Here is a 20123-nt window from a genome sequence, read left to right as displayed (position 1 = left end):
AGGGCGATTTTTGGAGAATTTTGTTTGGTAAAATCGTGAAAAGTGTCAAGTGATCACTGGTTGACGTTTTTACAGGAAAAAATGCTTTTTTTGTTCCCGTACTTTTTGTTGTTACTCACTTTTTACTCTCACTTCATAGAGTAATTTTGCTGTTTGACCTTCTTATAGGATTATACACGAAAAGTATTGGATTAGAGCTATTCGCACGAAATCGAAATAAAAAGACTTGATTTTGAATATTTTTAAAAATTTGTTTCATTGCAGTCAAACAATTGTCAAAATTTGGCCAATATAAAATAAGCTAATTTCGCTTTATTTGTACAAAATTTAGCTATTAGCTTGTGATGGTTGAATAAATCATTCCTAATAAAAATAATAGATTGGCGCTTACAAATATGATAGTGTTTGGCCGAGCTTCTCCTCCGATTTGTGGCGTGCGCCTTGGAGGGACCTACAGTTTTACGCCGACTCCGAACGTCGATTGTATTTTTATGCGAGGCTGTTCATGGCAGGAATACACTCGGAGATTTGTCATTGCCTGTCGAAGGGCGACCGCTATTAGAAAAAAAAACTTTTTTTTTATTTTATGATGTTGGGTTGAACCGGGCTTGAACCCAGGCCCTGCCCACTTAAATAAATAAATTTGGGTACATTTTGTTTATAGTTTTGGGATGCATATTTTTATTACTATCTTAAAGACATTTCTAAAATTTTTCGAATATATTTTTCCCTTTGCGACACTTTTGGCTATTTCTGGTATTAAAACTAGAAAAATCCAATTATTCAACATATTTTTATTACAAAGTTAATACACCAAAGTATGTTTTAATACATATTAAATATTATCTTATAATATTGTCTAAAAGTATCCAACTCATGAAACAATAACTGTATATTATCTATCATTGAGTATATTATTATTTGTGTCTGTAAATTTGGCATTGTGCTTAGCAAAGCCAACAATTTAACGATAAAATGTAACATTTACATTAATCACATTAATTTACTAATCATAGTATCCCATCTTATAATTACTAATTTTTTAATCGTACTTATACCTAGATTGTTTAGTTTTTCCTACTATTTAATTCACAATTTAATACAAAAACTAACCTTCATCATCGCTGTAGAGCGTGCAAATCACTTGCTCTTGCCACCAATCGTGCACCTCGTACACCGCATTTGCTTGATTGTTGAAAGGTAATAGTTTACTACCCGCAATTATGTGTCCCATAATTGCCGATGGACTACCCAGCGGTCCATGTTGTTCTCCATAGTGATTCGTCACATTCGGTGGATAATGAAATTGACTGCCATCGCTATTGGTCGAAGCGAAATAACCCGACGTGCGATTTATATCGCGTTTAATTACAGCACCGCTCGCTGCCACAACGGGTGGCAGTGTGGGCACTGCTGTCATTGAATTTTTCTTCTTCTGCTGGCTACTAATATGCAAGCGCTCTTTGTCGGTGAGTGTGCTGCGTTGTTGTGGATCGGATGTGGTGGGTGCCAAGTATTTGCGACCAGCTGAACTACCCGTCGAATCGGAGCGATTTAGCACATAGACACGCTTGGTGGCACTTATGACACGTTGCACGCCATGTGCATCGGCGGTAGTTGAAATGGCGGCACTGCCGCTGGCATCCTTCTCTTCGTTCTCGGTTGAACTGAAGGTGGGCGAAAAAGCATCACTGGTAGGTGGGCAAGGTGCAGTGGCGCTGCCAGGTGGTTTTTCCCCACCGGTGGTGGGTGTTTTATCTTCGGGAGCCTTAAGCAGCATAAGCTGTTCATTAGTGGCGCGCAAACCGGCTATGAGAGAATTTTGTTGCTTCTAAAGGCAAGAAAAGTACATACATACATACATATGTAGATGAATCAACAGAGTTTAAATTTAACAATTAGTTAAGAGCGTACACTTGCATTTTGTGCGCGTATCTTTTTCAAACAACCCTCCAACCATGTGCGTATCGTCATCTTAGCCACCTCTTCTTCAACTAAATATTCGAATTCTTCGCGTGCCAGTAATTCCTCTAGCTGTAAGGCCTTACGTATGTCCACTGAGCGATAGGATAACATGCTAAAACGAGAAAGGAAGATTAGATTTGAATGTGCGTATAGTAGGGTGCCACACTCTTCACAAAAAAAAAAGGTACTGTTTTTCCATCGGAAATAGAAAACGTATCCTCTTTTAAGACTTCCGCCAAACTATTTCAAAAAAATATCAAGGTTTACGCGAGCTGGACCTATTTGAAATACCTCCAAAAAGGAGTTTTTTTATAAATAAAGTTAGATTTTTAAAAATATTTAATATAAAATTTATAAATTTTTTTAACCCTATTTAATTTTTCACGAATAAGGCCATTAAAATATAATAAATGGAAAAATGGAAGAGTGATGCACCCACTGTAATATATTGGCGGAAATCTTAAAATATAATACATTTTATAATTCCGGTGGAAGAATTGAAACTTTTTTAGTGATGCACCCTAATGTACATACATATGTAAATATGTATGGACGATATACTATTTGTACACTTACTTGATTACATCGTGGAATGTCACATCTTCGCCATTATGCAGCTTGTCCAGCTCATAGCACATGTACTTGAAAAGCAATCGGTCCTTTTGTGGATCACACTCCAGTCGTCCTTTTAAGAGACGCAGTATAAATTTTACACGTCGTACCGGTATGACGCCACGTTGATGTATATCCACTATATTCCATGTGTTCTGAAAATTTCTTATGTCAGCATAGGAAAGCAGCGCATCCTCCTCATTTGAATAGAACAATGAAAAGTTCTCCATGATAATAGCTGTGCGAAAAAAATATGTATAGATATGAATATACAGTACTTAATTGCATATTTTATCGACACCGTTGTACACACCCACTAGCAAATTTAGCACAATATAGGTAATTATGACGTAGAACGTGCAGAAGTAAACTAAACTGGCGGTGAAATTGCCTGCAAATTTAGTAAATCAAATTAATGCTGTTTAAAGGCTCAATGTGTTAACAAAATTTCAAATTCAAGTCAACTTTTTAAATAACTACATAGTCATGGCCGAAAGAGCATAAGGTGTTCTTTTTTCAGCGAACTAAGGGAAAATTACATCATATTAAGTTTACTGTTATACCAAGGTTCGTTATTTCGAGACTTCACTGTATTTATTTACCACAATCGGTTTCCCAGTAATTGTTTCCCGGTGTACAGTATGGCGGCTGCACCATGCAGTCATGCATAATCTTATTCCAATCCTCTCCGGTAACAATCCGAAACAACATAGCCACTCCTGTGACGGGTGAACCGAAATTTGCACGCCTTCCAATACCCTCACCATACTTGACAGTACCGAAGAGGATAGTGCCAGCCAAAGCATAGAAGAACACCAGCAAAAACATGCCGAATATGATGAAAAATGATTTGCAAACGGACACGCCCACTGTTAGCATAAGCATTTTGAGTGTGGTGTGTTTGCCAGTAATGGTGAAGAAACGCAAAATTACCACCATAAAACCGAAGAAATATGAGAGATCATTCTGTTGAAAAGAGTTGGAAAATAATTAATTAATTATCTTGTACGTGTTTTATAGAAGATAATTACAGCCTACCCTTAATATAGTTTGCAAGAATATCCAAACAACGCCAGCCACTGTGACCAGTAGGTCATAGCGATTTCGTCGCGATTGCCAGTAGCCGCGTGGAGTGAACGCTATATTCTTCATAACCACTTCAATGACAAACACAAAATTCAGCACAGCGCTGACGATCACTAAACGTTCAGTATGCACTTCACCCTTAATCCACTGCAAACAAACGTAAAGAATTGATTCGGTGTCTTCTCATCATTTTATCACTTTCGGCAAACACCCTCCTTACCGTAATAGATAGCAACATGCTATTGATCAGCACCACCACCGCTATAATACGCTTGAAAATTATATTCTGCGTTATATCATAGGTAAATGCACGGAACTTTCTGCCATCAGGACGCGGTGGTAAATGCAGAGGTTGCGCAATTTTCAAACGCTTTTTCAGATCGCACCAACGACGCTGATCGACTGTCAAGAGAGCGGTACCTTTGTTCTCCGAGTAGTTAGCGATCACCACACCCACAAACAAGGTCAGTCCAATCATGCAACCCAAGAAAATATAGATGTGTATATAGATGGCATGTATCTGAAAGAGAAGAGAACACACAAATTCTAGCTGCTCTAGTTGGGAAAACTATAACTTTAATTTTGTACCCACCGGTCCAACAGCTTTAATCAACACGTCTCGCACATCTAACCAACCCTTGAAGGAGAGCACTTCGAATAACGTCAGCATCGCATCACCGATGTTGTCGAAATTGAATCTGCGCGGATTAGCCCAGACGCGGGGCACCAACATTGACGGATACGACTCATTGGCGCCGGGCGTGAGTTTCATTTTTGTTACAAAAACGCGTCGCATAAACACGCCCACACAATCCTCACGACGCATTATAGTAGGATCATTGCAACGCGCCAATCGCCCACCATATAACTGTACACCATAGCTGGCGAATATAAACATGAGCAGTATGAGCAACGTGGATACGAGCAGGATCTCCTTGAAGCCGCGACACAACTCATAAACGACCTTGCGCATGTGTGGCACCAGCGTGAAAATACGCAACGGACGCACACAGCGCAAAATCATTAGGAGTTGTGCGCCGGAACTGGTCGGTATCTGTTGAGGCATCCAGCAGAGGAAGGATGTAGAAACAACATATATGAAGACATCCAACACAGCGGCGACGTCCTTTATATATGCTTTTGGCGTGAAGAAGAGGCCATCGGCGAGTATTTTAAGTGCCAGCTCCAGACTCATAAAAATAACGAACCCATATTCAGCTATTTGTAGAGTCGGATGATCCATAACCCGGTAGCTGGGCGTTTCAAACATCATTGAAATACAGGAGAGTGTCGTAACGAAGATCATTACCCAATCCAAGTAAGTGACAAGACCGAGAAAGTTACTGCGTATGAGAAGGAAGAATATACATATGTACATAAATATGAATGCATACAGATTAAACTTTTGGAAAATCAGTAAAAACAAAAACATACTGCATGCTTTTGTACTGCACTTTGCGTTCCTTGCCCGTCAGTGGATCTTTGAGACGGGCGTCGTAGCGGCCATGCACGATTTTCTGGCAAATCTTACGGAAACGACTCTCACGCGGCACTAGGAAGAGCGGTGTATCGAAGAAGGGATGATTCTCGCGCAAGTCCTCCTCGCGTTGATTGCGTCTCATCTCGGCCTGCTGACGCTTCGCTTGCAACAGCTTTATATCCAGATCGTGTGGACGTGCACGCCCCGAATTGGCGCGTGGCGCTGCTGCGATGTCGCCATTCTCCATTAAATGTTCATAAGTCTGTTTCAATTTAATCGAACCGGAACGTACGCTCCGGCGTATAGAACGTGAACCAAATCTGGGTTGACACAAATAAAAGTTAAGGCCAATACCAGATTAATGCAATCGCTTAAAATGTGTTAGGAACCTACTTCTTTTGATCTACACGCCATGGTTTCGAATGTGTTATGGTGCCTTGAGACTTTAAACCCCCTTTGCCGCCTACGACAGGCAGCATAGCGGAGTCTCCAAGCATTAAACGCTGATTATTCGAATCACTGGAAAGTCGACTTGAGTAAGTCAATTTTGAATAAAAGTACACAAATATGAGAATTTTGAGGACACATTGCATGCAGGACAACGGCTGCCGAAACATTTCGATAAGGGAATGAACGATTGTTTTAAATGCCCTAGATGATACCCATGAACCAAAAAGACAGTCTTTCGTTCATGGATGATACCATATACATACATACATACATATATACATACATATATACAAATTATTCTCTGCTTGCATATTAAGACATACTATTCCCTTCAAAAAAGGAATGTCTCGACAGCAGTTTCCCATTCGGAAAATTTTGCAGCCAATTCTATTTACATTTTGAAAGACAGTTCCTTATCTATCGCTTACTTGATTATATGAGTGATAGCTAACTTCCGCAAACTGCTGCCGGCCGAACGCACCTTTGGCGTTTTGTTCATTATTCGTACAGGCTTCTGCTTACGAAATACCACATTGGACTCCCAACATTCCGACATAGGTCGCTTACAATTCTCGACGATCGAAGGATCATCTGTTTCTAACTCGATTACGAAATGTTTCATGAAGGACTCACGCACTTTCGGCAACGTGAAATCGTTCGGTATTCTATGGAGTATAGTCATTTGTGGCGAATCTGGAAACTTTTCGAAAATGCGCAAACGAAATGGTAGAGTTTCTTTGATCTCAGCGCTTTGCTCGCGAAATTTAAGTTGCTTCAATTTCTTAATATCCTCATCCAATTCCAAATTATCCAAAATAACCGCCACGAACAAACTCAGCACGATCAATGTGACGAACAAGTGATAGAGTATGAAGTAGACGGCCACTAGGGGTGTCAGTGTTTTACTTGTGCGTATCATAGTTTCATCCATAACCTCAACCCAAGCTTCTTGCGTGAGAATCTGGAACATAGACATAAATGCTTCCGGGAATGATTCGAATTTCGTAAAGTCACAGAGAAAGCAGAAAAGTTGCATGGAAATGCTGGAGCTAATGATCAGCAAGCACATAGTGAATATGATCAGTGAGCCGAGTTTCTTGCCGGGGCCGAAAATTTTATAAACGAAGCCTTCGAGCATCGGTGACGCTTTGATCAAACGGACAACGCGTAGGACCTGGAAGAAGGAAGAAGGTAAAAATTGTTGGTATATGTCGAAACAATATTGAGATTTGTGTGTGCTGGACGAATTTGAAATATTATTTCGTTATTAAAATTTTTAAACATTTTATGCAGGCCTTCTAAGCTTAAACTCCTCTATAATCTGAGGTGATTTTTTAGAAAAACAAATTTTTTTAAACTGACTTTATTTAAAAAAAGCCGATTTTTGGAGGTAAATATTTTAAAGTCGGTCCAGCTCACGCCAATCGAAATATTTTTCCGGAATATTTTGACGAAAGTCTTAAAATACAATACACTTAATAATTCAGAGAGAAAACTGGCACCGACTTTTATTTTTTGCACGGAGAGTGATACACCCTAATACACATATAATACGTAGTCGGATCTTACCTGAAAGTAGGTGAATCCAGAGAGGTAAAACATCGGGACAATGTGTATGGTAGTGCCCACAGCCAGCAGCAATTCAAATTTATGTATTGAATGTTTGTAGTAACCACGCCAACCCAAGCAGTAGATCTTGAACAGCGTCTCCAAGTCCAAGAAGAACGTAAACGCCATTTCGATATAGTAATATTTCTCATAAAACACATTCCTTGGGCGACCATCATGTTTGAAAGTCATTGTGGCCATAACTATGCCGTTAGCCAAGATCACTGACATTACCAACATACGAAAGTAGGGCGAACGTAAAATAGCGTGACAAGTTTCAGGCGCCAGGCCGCCATGTTTATTATCATCTATCGTAACCAAACGCCAACCGGAATCATTGCCGCTGAGTATTTGCGATGCAGCCGTCTTTTGTATGTGACCACGCGCACCCCACATCTGCTGGAACTGTACGCGTATCTCGTTGAAAGTCTCTGTGATGACAGCAATGAAAACATTCTTCACCAGCCAAGCGAGAAAGAATATCATTGTGCTGGTGAAGCGAAGGTGTTTTTTTTTTTAGAAAAAAAACTAATTCTTAAATAAAACTCTGTAGTTCCTTACCTAAAGTAGAAGGCAGCACGCCAGGCTGGAAGCGAATCGATCGCACGATACATAATGAAGACCCAGCCCTCTTGCGATGCCGCTTGGTAGACAGTAAAAATGCTCGTAGCAAAGTCTTCAAACCCATTGAAGCCAATCACGTAGCTGCTTAGAAAGTCCATTTTCATGCACATCATTCCAGGTGAGCATTGATATCCAGAATCGGGATCCATGGAGCAGAACGTATCGGGTATGGCCAACGAATTGATCGTCAAAATGCTGGAGGGAAATATACAAGGGAGGGGAAATATAGAAGTCACCTATCGGATATATTTAAGTATAGAATATATGCATTTGGCCAAAGCGACACAATTTCTTTTTTTACACTTTAATGCCTATTTGGAATGGCGATTGAGTTCTGTAGCAAATTCATTTTCATGGCAGAATTTCATATGGGATTTAACAACGAGATCAGAAAAAAATATTTCTTTAAGTTTGTTGTTTTATGTTCCTAACATTGAAGTATGATATAGAGTATAGACTGGATGTATTCTCGATGATATTTTTATTAGAGCTCTTGCATATATTTCCGAAATTTCATATAACATACCAGGCGGCTCGTTTTACAAGGTCACATTGAACCCTCAAACCTTTCTCTGGTATTCAGTAGTCGGCATCACATTCTTCCTTTTGGCCGAGTTACTCTAGCAAATTTAGAGTTTATGCAGATGACCTCATAAACTGCAGTATCCGTGTAAGACAACTTTCGCTGGGGTTAGTTAGTACTCGTAAATACTGCGAGTCTGTTTACTCATTGCTTTTATCTCTTTCTCGAACATTCTTATGCAAAAAAAGTACCCGGCGTAAAAGGGTGAGGCAATTGAAGAAGTTTTTCGGTCTGGGCCAAACCGAGGAACGGTTCCACAGTGGTGTACGAGAGGAACTAAGTAAATTTTGTTTAGTTCTTTAGACGTTCTATTTTAATACTTGTACCTAATACAGCTATTGGAATAAGCTCTGAATATCTATTGCAATACCGCAACTCTGTTTTAAGAAGCATAAGCCTTAAATGGGAGATAATGCCAACAACCGTTTTAGAAGCAAAGTAAATATATTCTGCCTTATTCTGAGTTTCGCCTGAAAAAAGATCACCCAAAAATGTGACATCCGCCCATAGTAAAACCATGGAAACCAAAAGTGAAAAGTGAACCGGTTCAGAGAAAATGAAACTCGTGATAAGTATGATTATATTATTTCCAAGATAATCAGCCTTATCATGAGTTTAATTCTCCTCGAACCGGTTCACTTTTCACTTTTCTTTTACATGTATTTACTATGGGCGGATGAAAAATTTTGCGGTGAATTTTTTTTCGGGCGAAACTCAGGATAGGGCAGAATACGTTTATGATAACTCCATTTTTTTTAACTTTATTGAACTCATTTGCGATAAGAAGAAACCTAATTATGAAAATAATATCAATATTTTAAACATTTTCTGTCACTTTTAAACGCTAAAACGTTTTTCTGACCCTGACCGTTTTTTTTTTCAAATATATGTATGTATGTATGTTAATTGACAACTTGATGTCTTAGCATCGATATTATGTATGTCACTTCCCACTTGTCGGAGTCGTAAATACATCGACCGCTTTTTATTACATTAGGTTAGGCTTGTATGGGAGGTATGCGCTAAAATAAACCAACTCACAAATTGTTCATTTTCTTTATTTATGTTATATACGGAAAATTAAAGCCCCACGCTACCTCCAACCAAATAATTTTCCAAACAAATGTATGGGGCTCTACCACTGTGGGATGTACTACCAAATGCGAAGTTGTTTGAATTTTAGCTGATACTATCTAATTCAAATATGTTTTAACCTCAAAAGCTGAAAGTGTTTTAAGGGTAAGTTGGCTATCGTTTAGGATTAAAAAACTCTCTTGCGATAATCCCCACGATTTTTTTATTTGCGCTCAGATTAATACCTTGACTACTACCTTAAATATGGATGGGTACTTTTTCATGGGCACCGTTGTTAAAAAATCGCGTTGATTTTAACAAATTTTTTTCTAACTTTCTTTCATATAGAAAAATTGTCGAGCTTACTTTGTATGTATGTTTGTATATATTTTTTTTTAGCTTAAGAAACTATGATTTTACCAATTTTTTTAGCAGTCAATACCATCTAAGCCCATTCGATTAGTAATCAAAAAAACAGAGATAAATTTTTGTTAAAACTTACGGCCTTCCCAAGTAATCGTATTCCGAATTATTCATCACACAATGATTTTTTAATTCTCCGAAGAATTGTACCCCCAGTAAGCCGTATAACGACATAAAGAACAGGAAGAACAATGTTACGTTGTAGATCTGTTGACTCGAGCGTCTGTAAAATAAACGAAATTAGTACTCAGTATTTTACTAAACAAAAAAAATGCTTCACTCACTTAAATATTTGATTAATACGACTCTTTGGCATCGAAAATTTCAGGAAGACTCGCAGGAATCGTATCATAATTAAGGGGCGTGGTGCGCGTAAAATGGAGATGTAAGAAAATCTGAGTGATAAATGTTAGTAAAAACTTCGATGCTACTGAAAATTGAAATAAAAGTGTCTCGGAAATTGTTAACATAAACGCTTTTTATAAAAATAAGTATGTGCATATGTATATTCGCACTGTTTATTTAAACGGCATATGAAGTGGTAAGTTTCAATAATTTCCGAAACATTTCTCAAACAACTTTTTCATGGGGTATTTGTTTTGTATTTAACAAAAGACCAACTTACTTGGGTACAATTTCTAAAACTTCGAATATTTGTAATATAATCGATATCCAGAGAAAAAATACCATTGACGCATCGAATTGACACCAATGATCCTTTAGATATGGTACTTCACCCTAAGATAATTTGTTAGTAATATAAAGTATGGAAAAATATTGGATTAGTAAAATTCGTTTAAAAGCGAATTGGCAATACCTTTTTCGAAATGACACACATGCATTCATGCATCAATACATATACATATGTATATAAGTATATACAATGAATCACAGTTGCGAACACGATTCATTTGACGCTTATGGTTAGGTGGGTTATTCAAAAAAAAAATAAATTACGTGACGACATCAATAACAGCAACAAGCCTGAGCAAATCAATCGAGCGATATACTTTCATATAAGGTATGCAAGGATATCTCGGTTAAAGTGATACGCGATGTACATATCTGTACATACAAAGGTTTGCAGAGTTTTAAGGGTCAATTCTACTTAATTTTTTACACTAGTACCACTACAACGACCTGTTGTATCATTATCATTATCTTCATCTTCATTATTAATTTTTATCTTGATATTCATCTTCAATCTTCATTCCTTATCTTCACCTTCGTTTTTATTTAATTGCGGTGGGTATTCTCTAGTTTTGGTTCCCAGAAGCTACATATGCCCTGCAAACCATTTTTTCAGAGTACTCTGAATTGTAGAGAAATTCTAAAGAATTCGTATAGATCTCATCCGATTTTTTGCCGAATTTTTAAAAATGAAATAAACTGTGCACACTTCGATTCTTTTACGAAATTTCGGAAGAAAATCGGTATAGCAATGAAAATAATGTTGCTATGTGAAAAATTTCTTGCAGAATTTTTTCAGAACTTTCTTTATTTTTCGTACAGAAATTTCTTTACGAGTTTGTATCAACCATTACATATAATTTTCTTTGAAAATTCGTAACAGAATCGTTACAGAAATGAGAAATTCCTAAAGATTTCTTAAAGATTTCGGGAACTTTGGTTTGCAGGGTTAGTACTGTATTCTAATGAATAGAGAATAGGATGGAGTTTTTGTCCCCCAGTAAGACTCCTCTATGTATATATTTTTTCCTTAATTTGGCTCGATGGATTCGTTCAAGCTTGCTCAACATTTAGTTATTGTTGTAGTTACAGAACTTTTACTATTTACCGTACTTACATGCAAGACGCCACGTATATGCATTTTGGCAATCATTTCGGCGGTGAATAGCAGCGTGACCGCGGTGTCCGACACGAATGTTATATACTGTAATGGGGGATGCCGCTCGAAAGTTTTCGGCGTATTCAATGAGACTGAGGCCAAGGATACTAAGGCGCATAGACGCATTAGTCGCCTTACCCACAGCTTATTCACCCATTCAATATCGGCACTTTCGTTAAGCGACTCCTCGGGACCGTAATCGGCCAAAAACGGTTCGCCCCCCTTGAGGCTTTGCTTGCGGCCGAGCATCTTATTACCAATGCCCGTTGCTAGGCCCAGCCCAATAGGGGGGACGCCAGTTATGGCAGCACTGCTCGGCCCCATCGTACTACTAATGCCGCCACAGATGCCCATGCCAACACCACCGCCTATCGCACCGCCGCCAACGCCACCAATACCGCCCATGACACCGCCACCAATGCCACCTGCACCACTGCCACTACCGCCTCCACCAACGCCACCGCTGCCACCACTGCCACCGACGCCACCGCTACCTGCGGCAGTCGATGACACATTTTGACTTATAACACCTAGTTGACCACCGGCTATGCCACCGCCGCCACTACCACCACTTGTTGAAGTGCCCAACATTGGCGCCATTGAGGGTAGTAAACCGGGACCACTACTAGCGCTGCCGCTTCCCGAATTCACAACTGACGGACTGTTTAGGGTACTGGTGCCGTCAAAGCCATGCCCACTTTGTGCAGATGCGGAGAGTGATGTGCCTGCCTTGCGTGAAATGCGCGATAGACTGCCGGAACTATGGCCCTGACTATAACTGCCACCTGTATTAAAGGTGAAATGGCTATGGCCTGACGAATGATGATGGTGGTGTAGTGATGAGCGAAATTGTTGCTGCTGTTGTACCTGCGGCTGTGTATGCTGTTGCTGCAGACTGTGTCCGCTGGAGGAGCTGGTGCTGGCTGGAGGTGTAGTAATAGTGCCGCCGCCGCCGCCACTGCCGCCACTCGTACTAGTACCGATAACACCGCCAACACCGGTTGCGGTAGTCGCCGATAGGGAGCCGGTATCGCTCCGGTTGCTTGCAGCTCCTAAGCGACGCGTATGCAATCGGTCAATCATTCAAGCATAGAGGTTGGGCGCATCCTACGTGGGCGAAGGAAAAGGTTAGGTTGCTAAGAAGTGGATTTTTGCGCGAGTGTTCCCCAAAGCGCTAGGGTTTCCAAAGGGGAGAAGCTGAAATGGAAGTAAGCGGTCGAATTATTTTTTAATGTAGTATATCACTTCTTAATAATTAGCATTAGGCTGCCTACTGTATGTATACGCCTAGTAGACCTCATACCACACAGTTTGTATACGGCACTGTTATCACCGGCCTCGATAACACGGTAAAATAAATAAACCTAAATAAAATTCCTGACGAGCCCCATTGAAATGTAAACAAAATTTAATCAGCTGTTTTCCCAGCAGCTTCCCAATTTTCCTTTAAAAAAATATCTTTACTCTGGTTCATCAATGCCCGAAGCTGTGTGCTCTCGCGCCTACGATTGTGTAAACTTACTTGAATACATACATATATATTGTGAATACGAGCACGCAGTTTCTTCTGCGAAAAATCAATACAACCAATATAACTTGTAAAATTTTTTCATAGCTATTTTTCTGCATTAAAGGCACTTTTCATTGAAATATTTAAGTCTACTTCTTCATTAAAAACTTTTTTTAAGAGTTTTCAACAACACTTTTAATTTTAATTCCAGTTGTTAGCCTTTTAACTTCTCTCTACATATCCCAGGGTAAACGCCCCGAAGTATGCTACGATTTTCACAGAAACCGCTTAGCAGATGCAAATAGATAAATAAAGGCAACTAAAGACTTTCGGGCATTGTTTAACACATTTTTACCTTAATTTTGCACTAGCATTTGGATTTTTTTTGTGGAAAATATTCTGCGGAAAAATTTTCACTCCTTTCTGATCAAATGTCAGCTTCGTAGGTGCACAAAATCAATACTGATAGCAGCAACGATACGAGCAAATGGTAAAATAGGCAGCGTAGCCGAATCGTGGCTCTTGGGCATACATACTAAATCCATATCTAGTTAGAAATATATACATATTTATGTATGTATGTACCTACACTTATATAGCTATATACATACATACGTATGTGTGTAAGTGGTGCTTTTACTTTGAGGTACTTTCCTTTATCTTGTAATGTTATGCGGCGTCAAAAGCATATATACGTACATATATGCATACTTATCGAGCTCTAACCGCCAAAACGATGTAAGCGAACATTTTTTCAAAATTTTCTTTTTGATGCAGAAATGTTCTTAGAGCATCTAGATGCATTTCTGCATCAAAAATAAAATGTTGAAAAAAATTTCGTTTACATCTTTTTGTCGGTTAGATCTCGATCTGTACATAAGTATGTCTTTACTATATGTACATTTTTTGTTTTGATTCAACTTTTCCGGCATTTTAGGTCAAGATTACTAACATGCGCACAAGCATAACTTAGGTGTTTATTTATTCATATGTATACATATGTATGTATGTATGTATGTAGTGCTACGTAGGATATGTGAGTGTTTGTTTACATTTTGAAAATTGTAAATAAAAATCAGCTGAGCTGTGTTGTCCTAAACAGCCGGTGTGCGGTCTGTTATTCGTAAAAAATAAATATGTAAATGGTACATAAATAACAAATTATTGCTATGTACATATATCAGTGCACTTATATACAAACAAACATACCCATATGTGTACATATGTATGTACCTAAATGTGCCGCGTTACTTATGTACGCACATGGGCATAGAAAAAAATTGTCATGCCTTTTAAAATTCTGACTTTTATTGCTTATGTCGGCACAAAAAATAGATACCGATTATTTCAGATTTTTTTTTTTATTTTTAAGTCCTAATATATCGAGCCCTAACCGCCAAAATAACGTAAGCGACATTTTTTTCAAAATTTTCTTTTCGTTGCAAAAATACATCTAGATGCCCGAGGAATATTTCTGCATGAAAAATAAAATTTTGAAAAAAATATCGCTTACGTTATTTTGGCGGTTAGGGCTCGATATATTTGCGCAGAACATATCGGTAGTGTTTGAATTTAATTTTTCAGGCATTTATGAAAATCAAAGTTACGATTTGAATATTCTGTATTTTTCAAAACAGACTGCAGTAGTGTGCGTACTGAAATACTAAAATTGTTAAAGTACTTATCAGGATGATAAATATCCCTCAACACCAGAGCTTTAAGAAAATATGGCATATTAAATTTTTCGGGATTTTTCGTTTTTTTAAGTATTTTGTAGATTTGTTGGGTACTTAGCGTTAAATATTTTTGAATCTTACGCGATTTTTAGGACTAATACGAGATTGTAGGGACTGGCTCGTGAAATTCGGTATACTTTGAGATTTTCGAGACCACTTTGGAACTCTGGGGACTAATTTGCGGCTATATACTTCGACATTTTCGCGACTACCAACTAACGCATTTTATCCACACTATAGATATATTTTTTGTGAATGACCTACATAAATCGCTCCTCTACATTCAACTCGAAGCATCTGGATTCTCGAAGCACGACTTAAAAATTTTGATCTATGACTTCCAAACGTCGGGAACACAATTCACTTACAGAGAGGAATAAAATGTAGTTTGATTTGAAATTTGACTTTCATTGTTGACCAAACAAGGTAACGTTAACTGACTCTTTGATAATATTATCAGACATAAAATAGCAAAACTTAGTAGTAGGTCCTGGTTTAATTCAGGCTTCTCCTTCTTCTCATTTGGCGCTATAACCGCCTAAGCGATTTCGGCCGAGTTCAACAAAGCACGCTAGTCGCTTTTCTTCTGTGCTAACTGAAGCTAATTGGAAATGCCAAGTGAAGCCAAACGCACTGCTTACCACCTAGACCACAGCGGCTACCCCAAACATTTAGCCGTTTTAAAACAGTCAAACTACTGCAAGAAAGCTGCTATCAGGACGGCTAAAACCATGTTATATGAAGAAATGTTTAGTTCCGCGATAAACTCTAAGCTAATTGAACTACTATAAAGCAGATCGGGATAGACAAATCCAAAAAAAAGTACACTTGTTCCGACCGATGCAAACGATTAAAATAAACATATTGTTGGACTGTCTGTTACCACAGCTAATATATGTATGTACATATGTATGCCTAGATAACTAGATTGATCGTTTGCATCTTCATGAATAGTCCATTTGAATTTGTTCGTGTTGATGATCTTAATAGACGATTTCATATCTGACCATTATAACATTTAACTTTTTTTTAAACTACACCTCGGCCCTTTCTTCAAATTACAGCTCCCTTCACTATAAATTAAATTTGCCACTGGAGTGATTTGACAGTTGTTCGAATTTTTTCGAAACGGTACTAAACTGTCTCGTTTTGATTTTTTGCCAATATAGAAGTATTACTGCCAATATAGAAGTATTACATATGTATATGGTCGAGGCTCATTAATTTTAATCAAACACGTATATACGTGGCGTATGAGTAACAGCATTTTTTATTTAGTCCCGAAAATGAGAATTATTTCGACCTCTAATGACAGATTGACTGATCTATAACACGGTACAGCACTTGGCTCGGTATTGGACAAAACCAACTTTCTTTTAAGAGATAGTGTCATAATTAAAAAGGTAATTTCTTCGTTTTTCGAAGTTAGACTCCGAAATCGAGATATGCGCGTTCGACCTTTGGTAAAAAATTATTTGTAATTATTGTAGGTAAACATCTAAAAAAGTAAAAATATAGACGTGTTCCGGCTTTCGCTCTTATTTAAACCGTATATAACTTTTTTTGTGCAAACTTATATTGAAAGTGCTATAAGGAGTCAAAAATCATTTCAAAATTTTTTTTTTATATAATTTTTTAATTTTTCGAAGATCTAGGCTTTGACCCCTTATTGCACCTGTAAAGTAAGTTTGCACAAAAAAAGTTATATACCATTTAAATACGAGCAAAAGCCGGACCACGTCTATATTTTTCCTTTTTTTTTTTTGCTTTTTACGTGTAATAATTACAAATAATTTTTAACCAAAGGACCAATTTCGAACTTTGAACGCCCATATCTCGATTTCAGAGGCTAACTTTGCAAAACGGAGAAATTACTTTTTTATACTTATGAGTCAATCTCTTACAAAAAAACTGGTTTGGTCCAAAACCCTGAAAAAAAGTTGATTTTGCCGTATAGTGAATGATAAATATTTTACTTCAATTGTTTAGATTAAGATAAACATTAGGCCGCGGATCGCTTATATCTGTGGCTAAAATTTGGAATATTTTTTAGGGCTCTGAAGAGAGTTGGCACCGGTTTCAAAGGCTGAATTCAATTTTGGCATTTTAGCGCCACGCGGGCTCACTTGCAATATAGGAATAGTGAATCTATTTCCTTCTAAATTATCGCTTTAAAAAATCAGCCTATGGTTGTTGCAAGATTGCAGCGATTCCAAATCCAATGAATTACCCGCACCTACCACAGGAATATGTTTAAGAGTAGCCTCTAAGTAGTGAGTGAGCACCTTCTAAGTAGTGAGGAATGGAGGAGACTGGTCACCTTATTAACTGCATATTTTGCACATTAAACAAATGTTAAAACTATCAAATAAAATCTATTTTTTCCTGAGCGTTAAATTTATTGTGGGTTACTGCCCAATCGGAAATGGTCATTAACCCAGGAATGTATCGGCCTTAGTCTACACATTCCTGAATGTATATATATATATATATATATATATGCGCTTATACAATCCAGGGTAATGCAAAGAATAATGTTTTAATGTGCGAACTGTGTCTTTGGGATGTTTGCTAGCTTGCTTCCGCTCCGTTAATTGTTGGCAGCTACAAAACGGAGCGCACACGTACAAACTAATATCACGATCTACTAACAAAATATCACACAAAATCTGAATATGTATTTAAAATACTTAACAAATGACGACACTTTTTGAAAATAACAATTTTGCTGCTTTGCAGTGTCTTTATTCCATTTGCAGTCATAGTAAAAAATAGCAAATATTAACCTAACGATGACAGCATTCAAGTACGTGAGTGTAGTAAATAAAATAAAAACCAGGCATACATACATATGTACAATACCTATGTACGAATTGCGAATATTGAAATAAAAGTTTTATTTGTACTATTATGGTAGGTCTCTATTTTTTTCGTCTTCTTACGGACTAACGTACAATACGGTTGTTTAATTAATTATAAATAAATTTGAATCACCTAAGGTGGTCGTCCACACATAAAAACATATGTTTATAGGGTATGTTAAAAAGTCGTCACAGATGAGTGGAAATTCTACTTTTTTATTATTATTAAGTTACTAGTATGCTCTTCGTTACGCTCGAAATTGAGCGTACTTCATTATCAGTAGTACATACCCCTTAAACCCTCGGCATGGCTATATCCAACCCAGTTTATGAACGCATCGCTAGCGATTTCTGCTGCACAGCTGGTGGAGGTACTGGTTTGTTGACATGCAAACAATAATGCTCTCCGAGCACAAAAACAATCAGCAAGAAGCAGTACAGTCAAAATACCAACAAAGAAACAATGATATATGTAAGCGCTGATGCGCAGGTCTGAGTGCTCCTTAGCAGCCGAAAACCACCAGAGATTGCCAGAATAAGTTGAAGTATAGAAATGTTGAAATATTCAATAGTATTTTACATACGCGCTATCATACTCTGGAAGTCTCTCAGAAAGACAAATACGCAATCGAAGCGAGTCGCGATAGCTTAAGCACTGGAGTGCTTTTGGTGAAGCAAACAAAATTTTACTAATAAATATTCTATTGAAATAGTGCTTAAAATCGAATAATTATATTAAAATAAAGTATATTTTTTAGATCTTTTGTATGCAGTACATTTGAAAAGTGTGTTTTACAATGTTTAACAACTAAATTGCTATTTGTTGCGTATATGTACTGCCTTTGTTGATGAAATAATCGTTATCTTCTTGGACTTTCACTTTGATGCAGTATAGCTAGACATTCCATTGCTTGCTTTACACAAATAAGTAAACACAAGTCGCAATGGGCTCTTCAACGTCACGCAACGCAACGTCTAGCTTTCCATCGCACGATGATCCAGCGTACCGGAAATGCCAGGAGCTGAAAGTAGGTGCCTATTGCCTATTGATTACTTAGCGTCAACATTTGCCTCATTTTAATTATATAATTTGCAAATATCGATTCTGCAGATGGAACGTTGGATACAACTGCACTACCAAATAAAAGAGCGCGAAATGGCCACCTATATTGCTGGTAAACGTGAACTGTTCTACTGGTTGAGCGCCTTCTATATCACCTCTAGCATCGGGTGTTGGCAGTATTATCAGTCGATAAGACGGAAGGCTGCTTTACTCCCAATGATTCCCTTGACCTTTGTGATGGCATATTATGCCGATTTGGCGTACGGCAGCAAAGTGCATCGTATTCAAGGTGCAAAAATCGATTGATGACACACATGAATGTATGTTTTTAGTTGTTATTGTAACTTTTTTTATTTTCAGCTGAAGCTAATATGATATTGGAGCATGAAAATGAGCTATTACACTGGCCTGGAGGTTTGCCAACAGTAGCATCGTTGGATGAGGCACGCGTAGAAAATGAAATCGAAAAGAAATTGCACCCACATCCTTCATAGACTTATCCACTTTCCTTATATTTGTATTTTCCATGCTACTGAAGTTTTTTACATACATTGCTCAATCAATTTCATTAATATAATATAATGTTTATGTGCGAGTATTTAAGAATTTTAAAATTTCTCTTTGAAATTTCAATAATATTAACGATATATAAAGTTTGAGACAATATTTTATTTACTTGTAAGATTTACCATTTTCTAAATGTATTTACAATATTTGCTAAATATGTACTTATATAGAGAGATAATTACAATCACTCTAGCAGCTTAAACATCTTGTTATTACTCATTTCCTTAGCATTGTCCATAATAAGCTCTTTTAAACTTAAAAATAAGAGGCAGTAGCAAAGTTTGATTCTTAACGCACTCAAAAATGAAATTTTATGTAACTGAAAAATGTTATGATGAATTGAGTAGTCCACTTGCAAACAGCGTTATGTGATTTTATAATAGAAAGCCATAAATTCGAAAAAAACATCCACGACAACAAGTAACATTCAAATTGAATCTTTTTTATTATTACCTGAAAATTTTGATAAATAAGAGCCTTATAAAATTGTAACATAACATAACATGACAATAGATAACATTAACAGTCTATACGACCTAAAGCAGTTTTCTAAGTTCATCAGAAGATGTATACTTTTGAAAGTTTATAAACAAGTATGACAGCGACTTTTGGAAGAAGAGTTAACATTTAAT

General features: G+C 37.5%; 2 protein-coding genes across 8 annotated transcripts; one reads left to right on the top strand and one right to left on the bottom strand.

The window, feature by feature from the left end:
- Nucleotides 1–774: 774 nt before the first annotated feature.
- LOC118733614 (sodium leak channel non-selective protein) lies at nt 775–13727 on the bottom strand. Of its 7 annotated transcripts, none has more exons than XM_036463077.1 (18): nt 13620–13727; nt 11713–12951; nt 10531–10643; nt 10190–10300; nt 9985–10128; nt 7763–8020; nt 7163–7691; nt 6022–6767; nt 5537–5674; nt 5098–5463; nt 4256–5006; nt 3884–4183; nt 3616–3810; nt 3180–3543; nt 2891–2968; nt 2542–2815; nt 1921–2077; nt 775–1831 (listed from the first exon to the last, which is right to left on the bottom strand). In XM_036463077.1, exons 2-18 carry the CDS (start codon nt 12835–12837, stop codon nt 1109–1111), a joined length of 6372 nt encoding a protein of 2123 aa, XP_036318970.1. In that variant the 5' UTR covers nt 12838–12951; nt 13620–13727; the 3' UTR covers nt 775–1108. The 7 variants fall into 7 exon arrangements, with proteins under 7 accessions (XP_036318970.1, XP_036318972.1, XP_036318973.1 ...); XM_036463079.1 differs by having other exon boundaries at nt 1915–2077; nt 5537–5662; XM_036463080.1 differs by having other exon boundaries at nt 5537–5662.
- A 4710-nt stretch (nt 13728–18437) lies between these two features.
- On the top strand, nt 18438–19823 carry LOC118733613 (plasminogen receptor (KT)). Its single transcript, XM_036463074.1, has 3 exons — nt 18438–18889; nt 18973–19213; nt 19285–19823. The coding sequence occupies exons 1-3, from the start codon at nt 18806–18808 to the stop codon at nt 19416–19418; spliced, it is 459 nt and encodes a 152-aa protein (XP_036318967.1). The 5' UTR covers nt 18438–18805; the 3' UTR covers nt 19419–19823.
- The last annotated feature ends 300 nt before the right edge of the window (nt 19824–20123 follow it).

The sequence above is a fragment of the Rhagoletis pomonella genome, unplaced genomic scaffold (genome assembly GCF_013731165.1).
Source record: "Rhagoletis pomonella isolate Grant_MI unplaced genomic scaffold, Rhpom_1.0 Rhpom_scaffold_00002, whole genome shotgun sequence".
NCBI classification, from domain to species: Eukaryota; Metazoa; Arthropoda; class Insecta; order Diptera; family Tephritidae; genus Rhagoletis; species Rhagoletis pomonella.
Note: the sequence above shows the minus strand (reverse complement) of the source record. Positions and strands in the feature narration are given on the sequence as shown.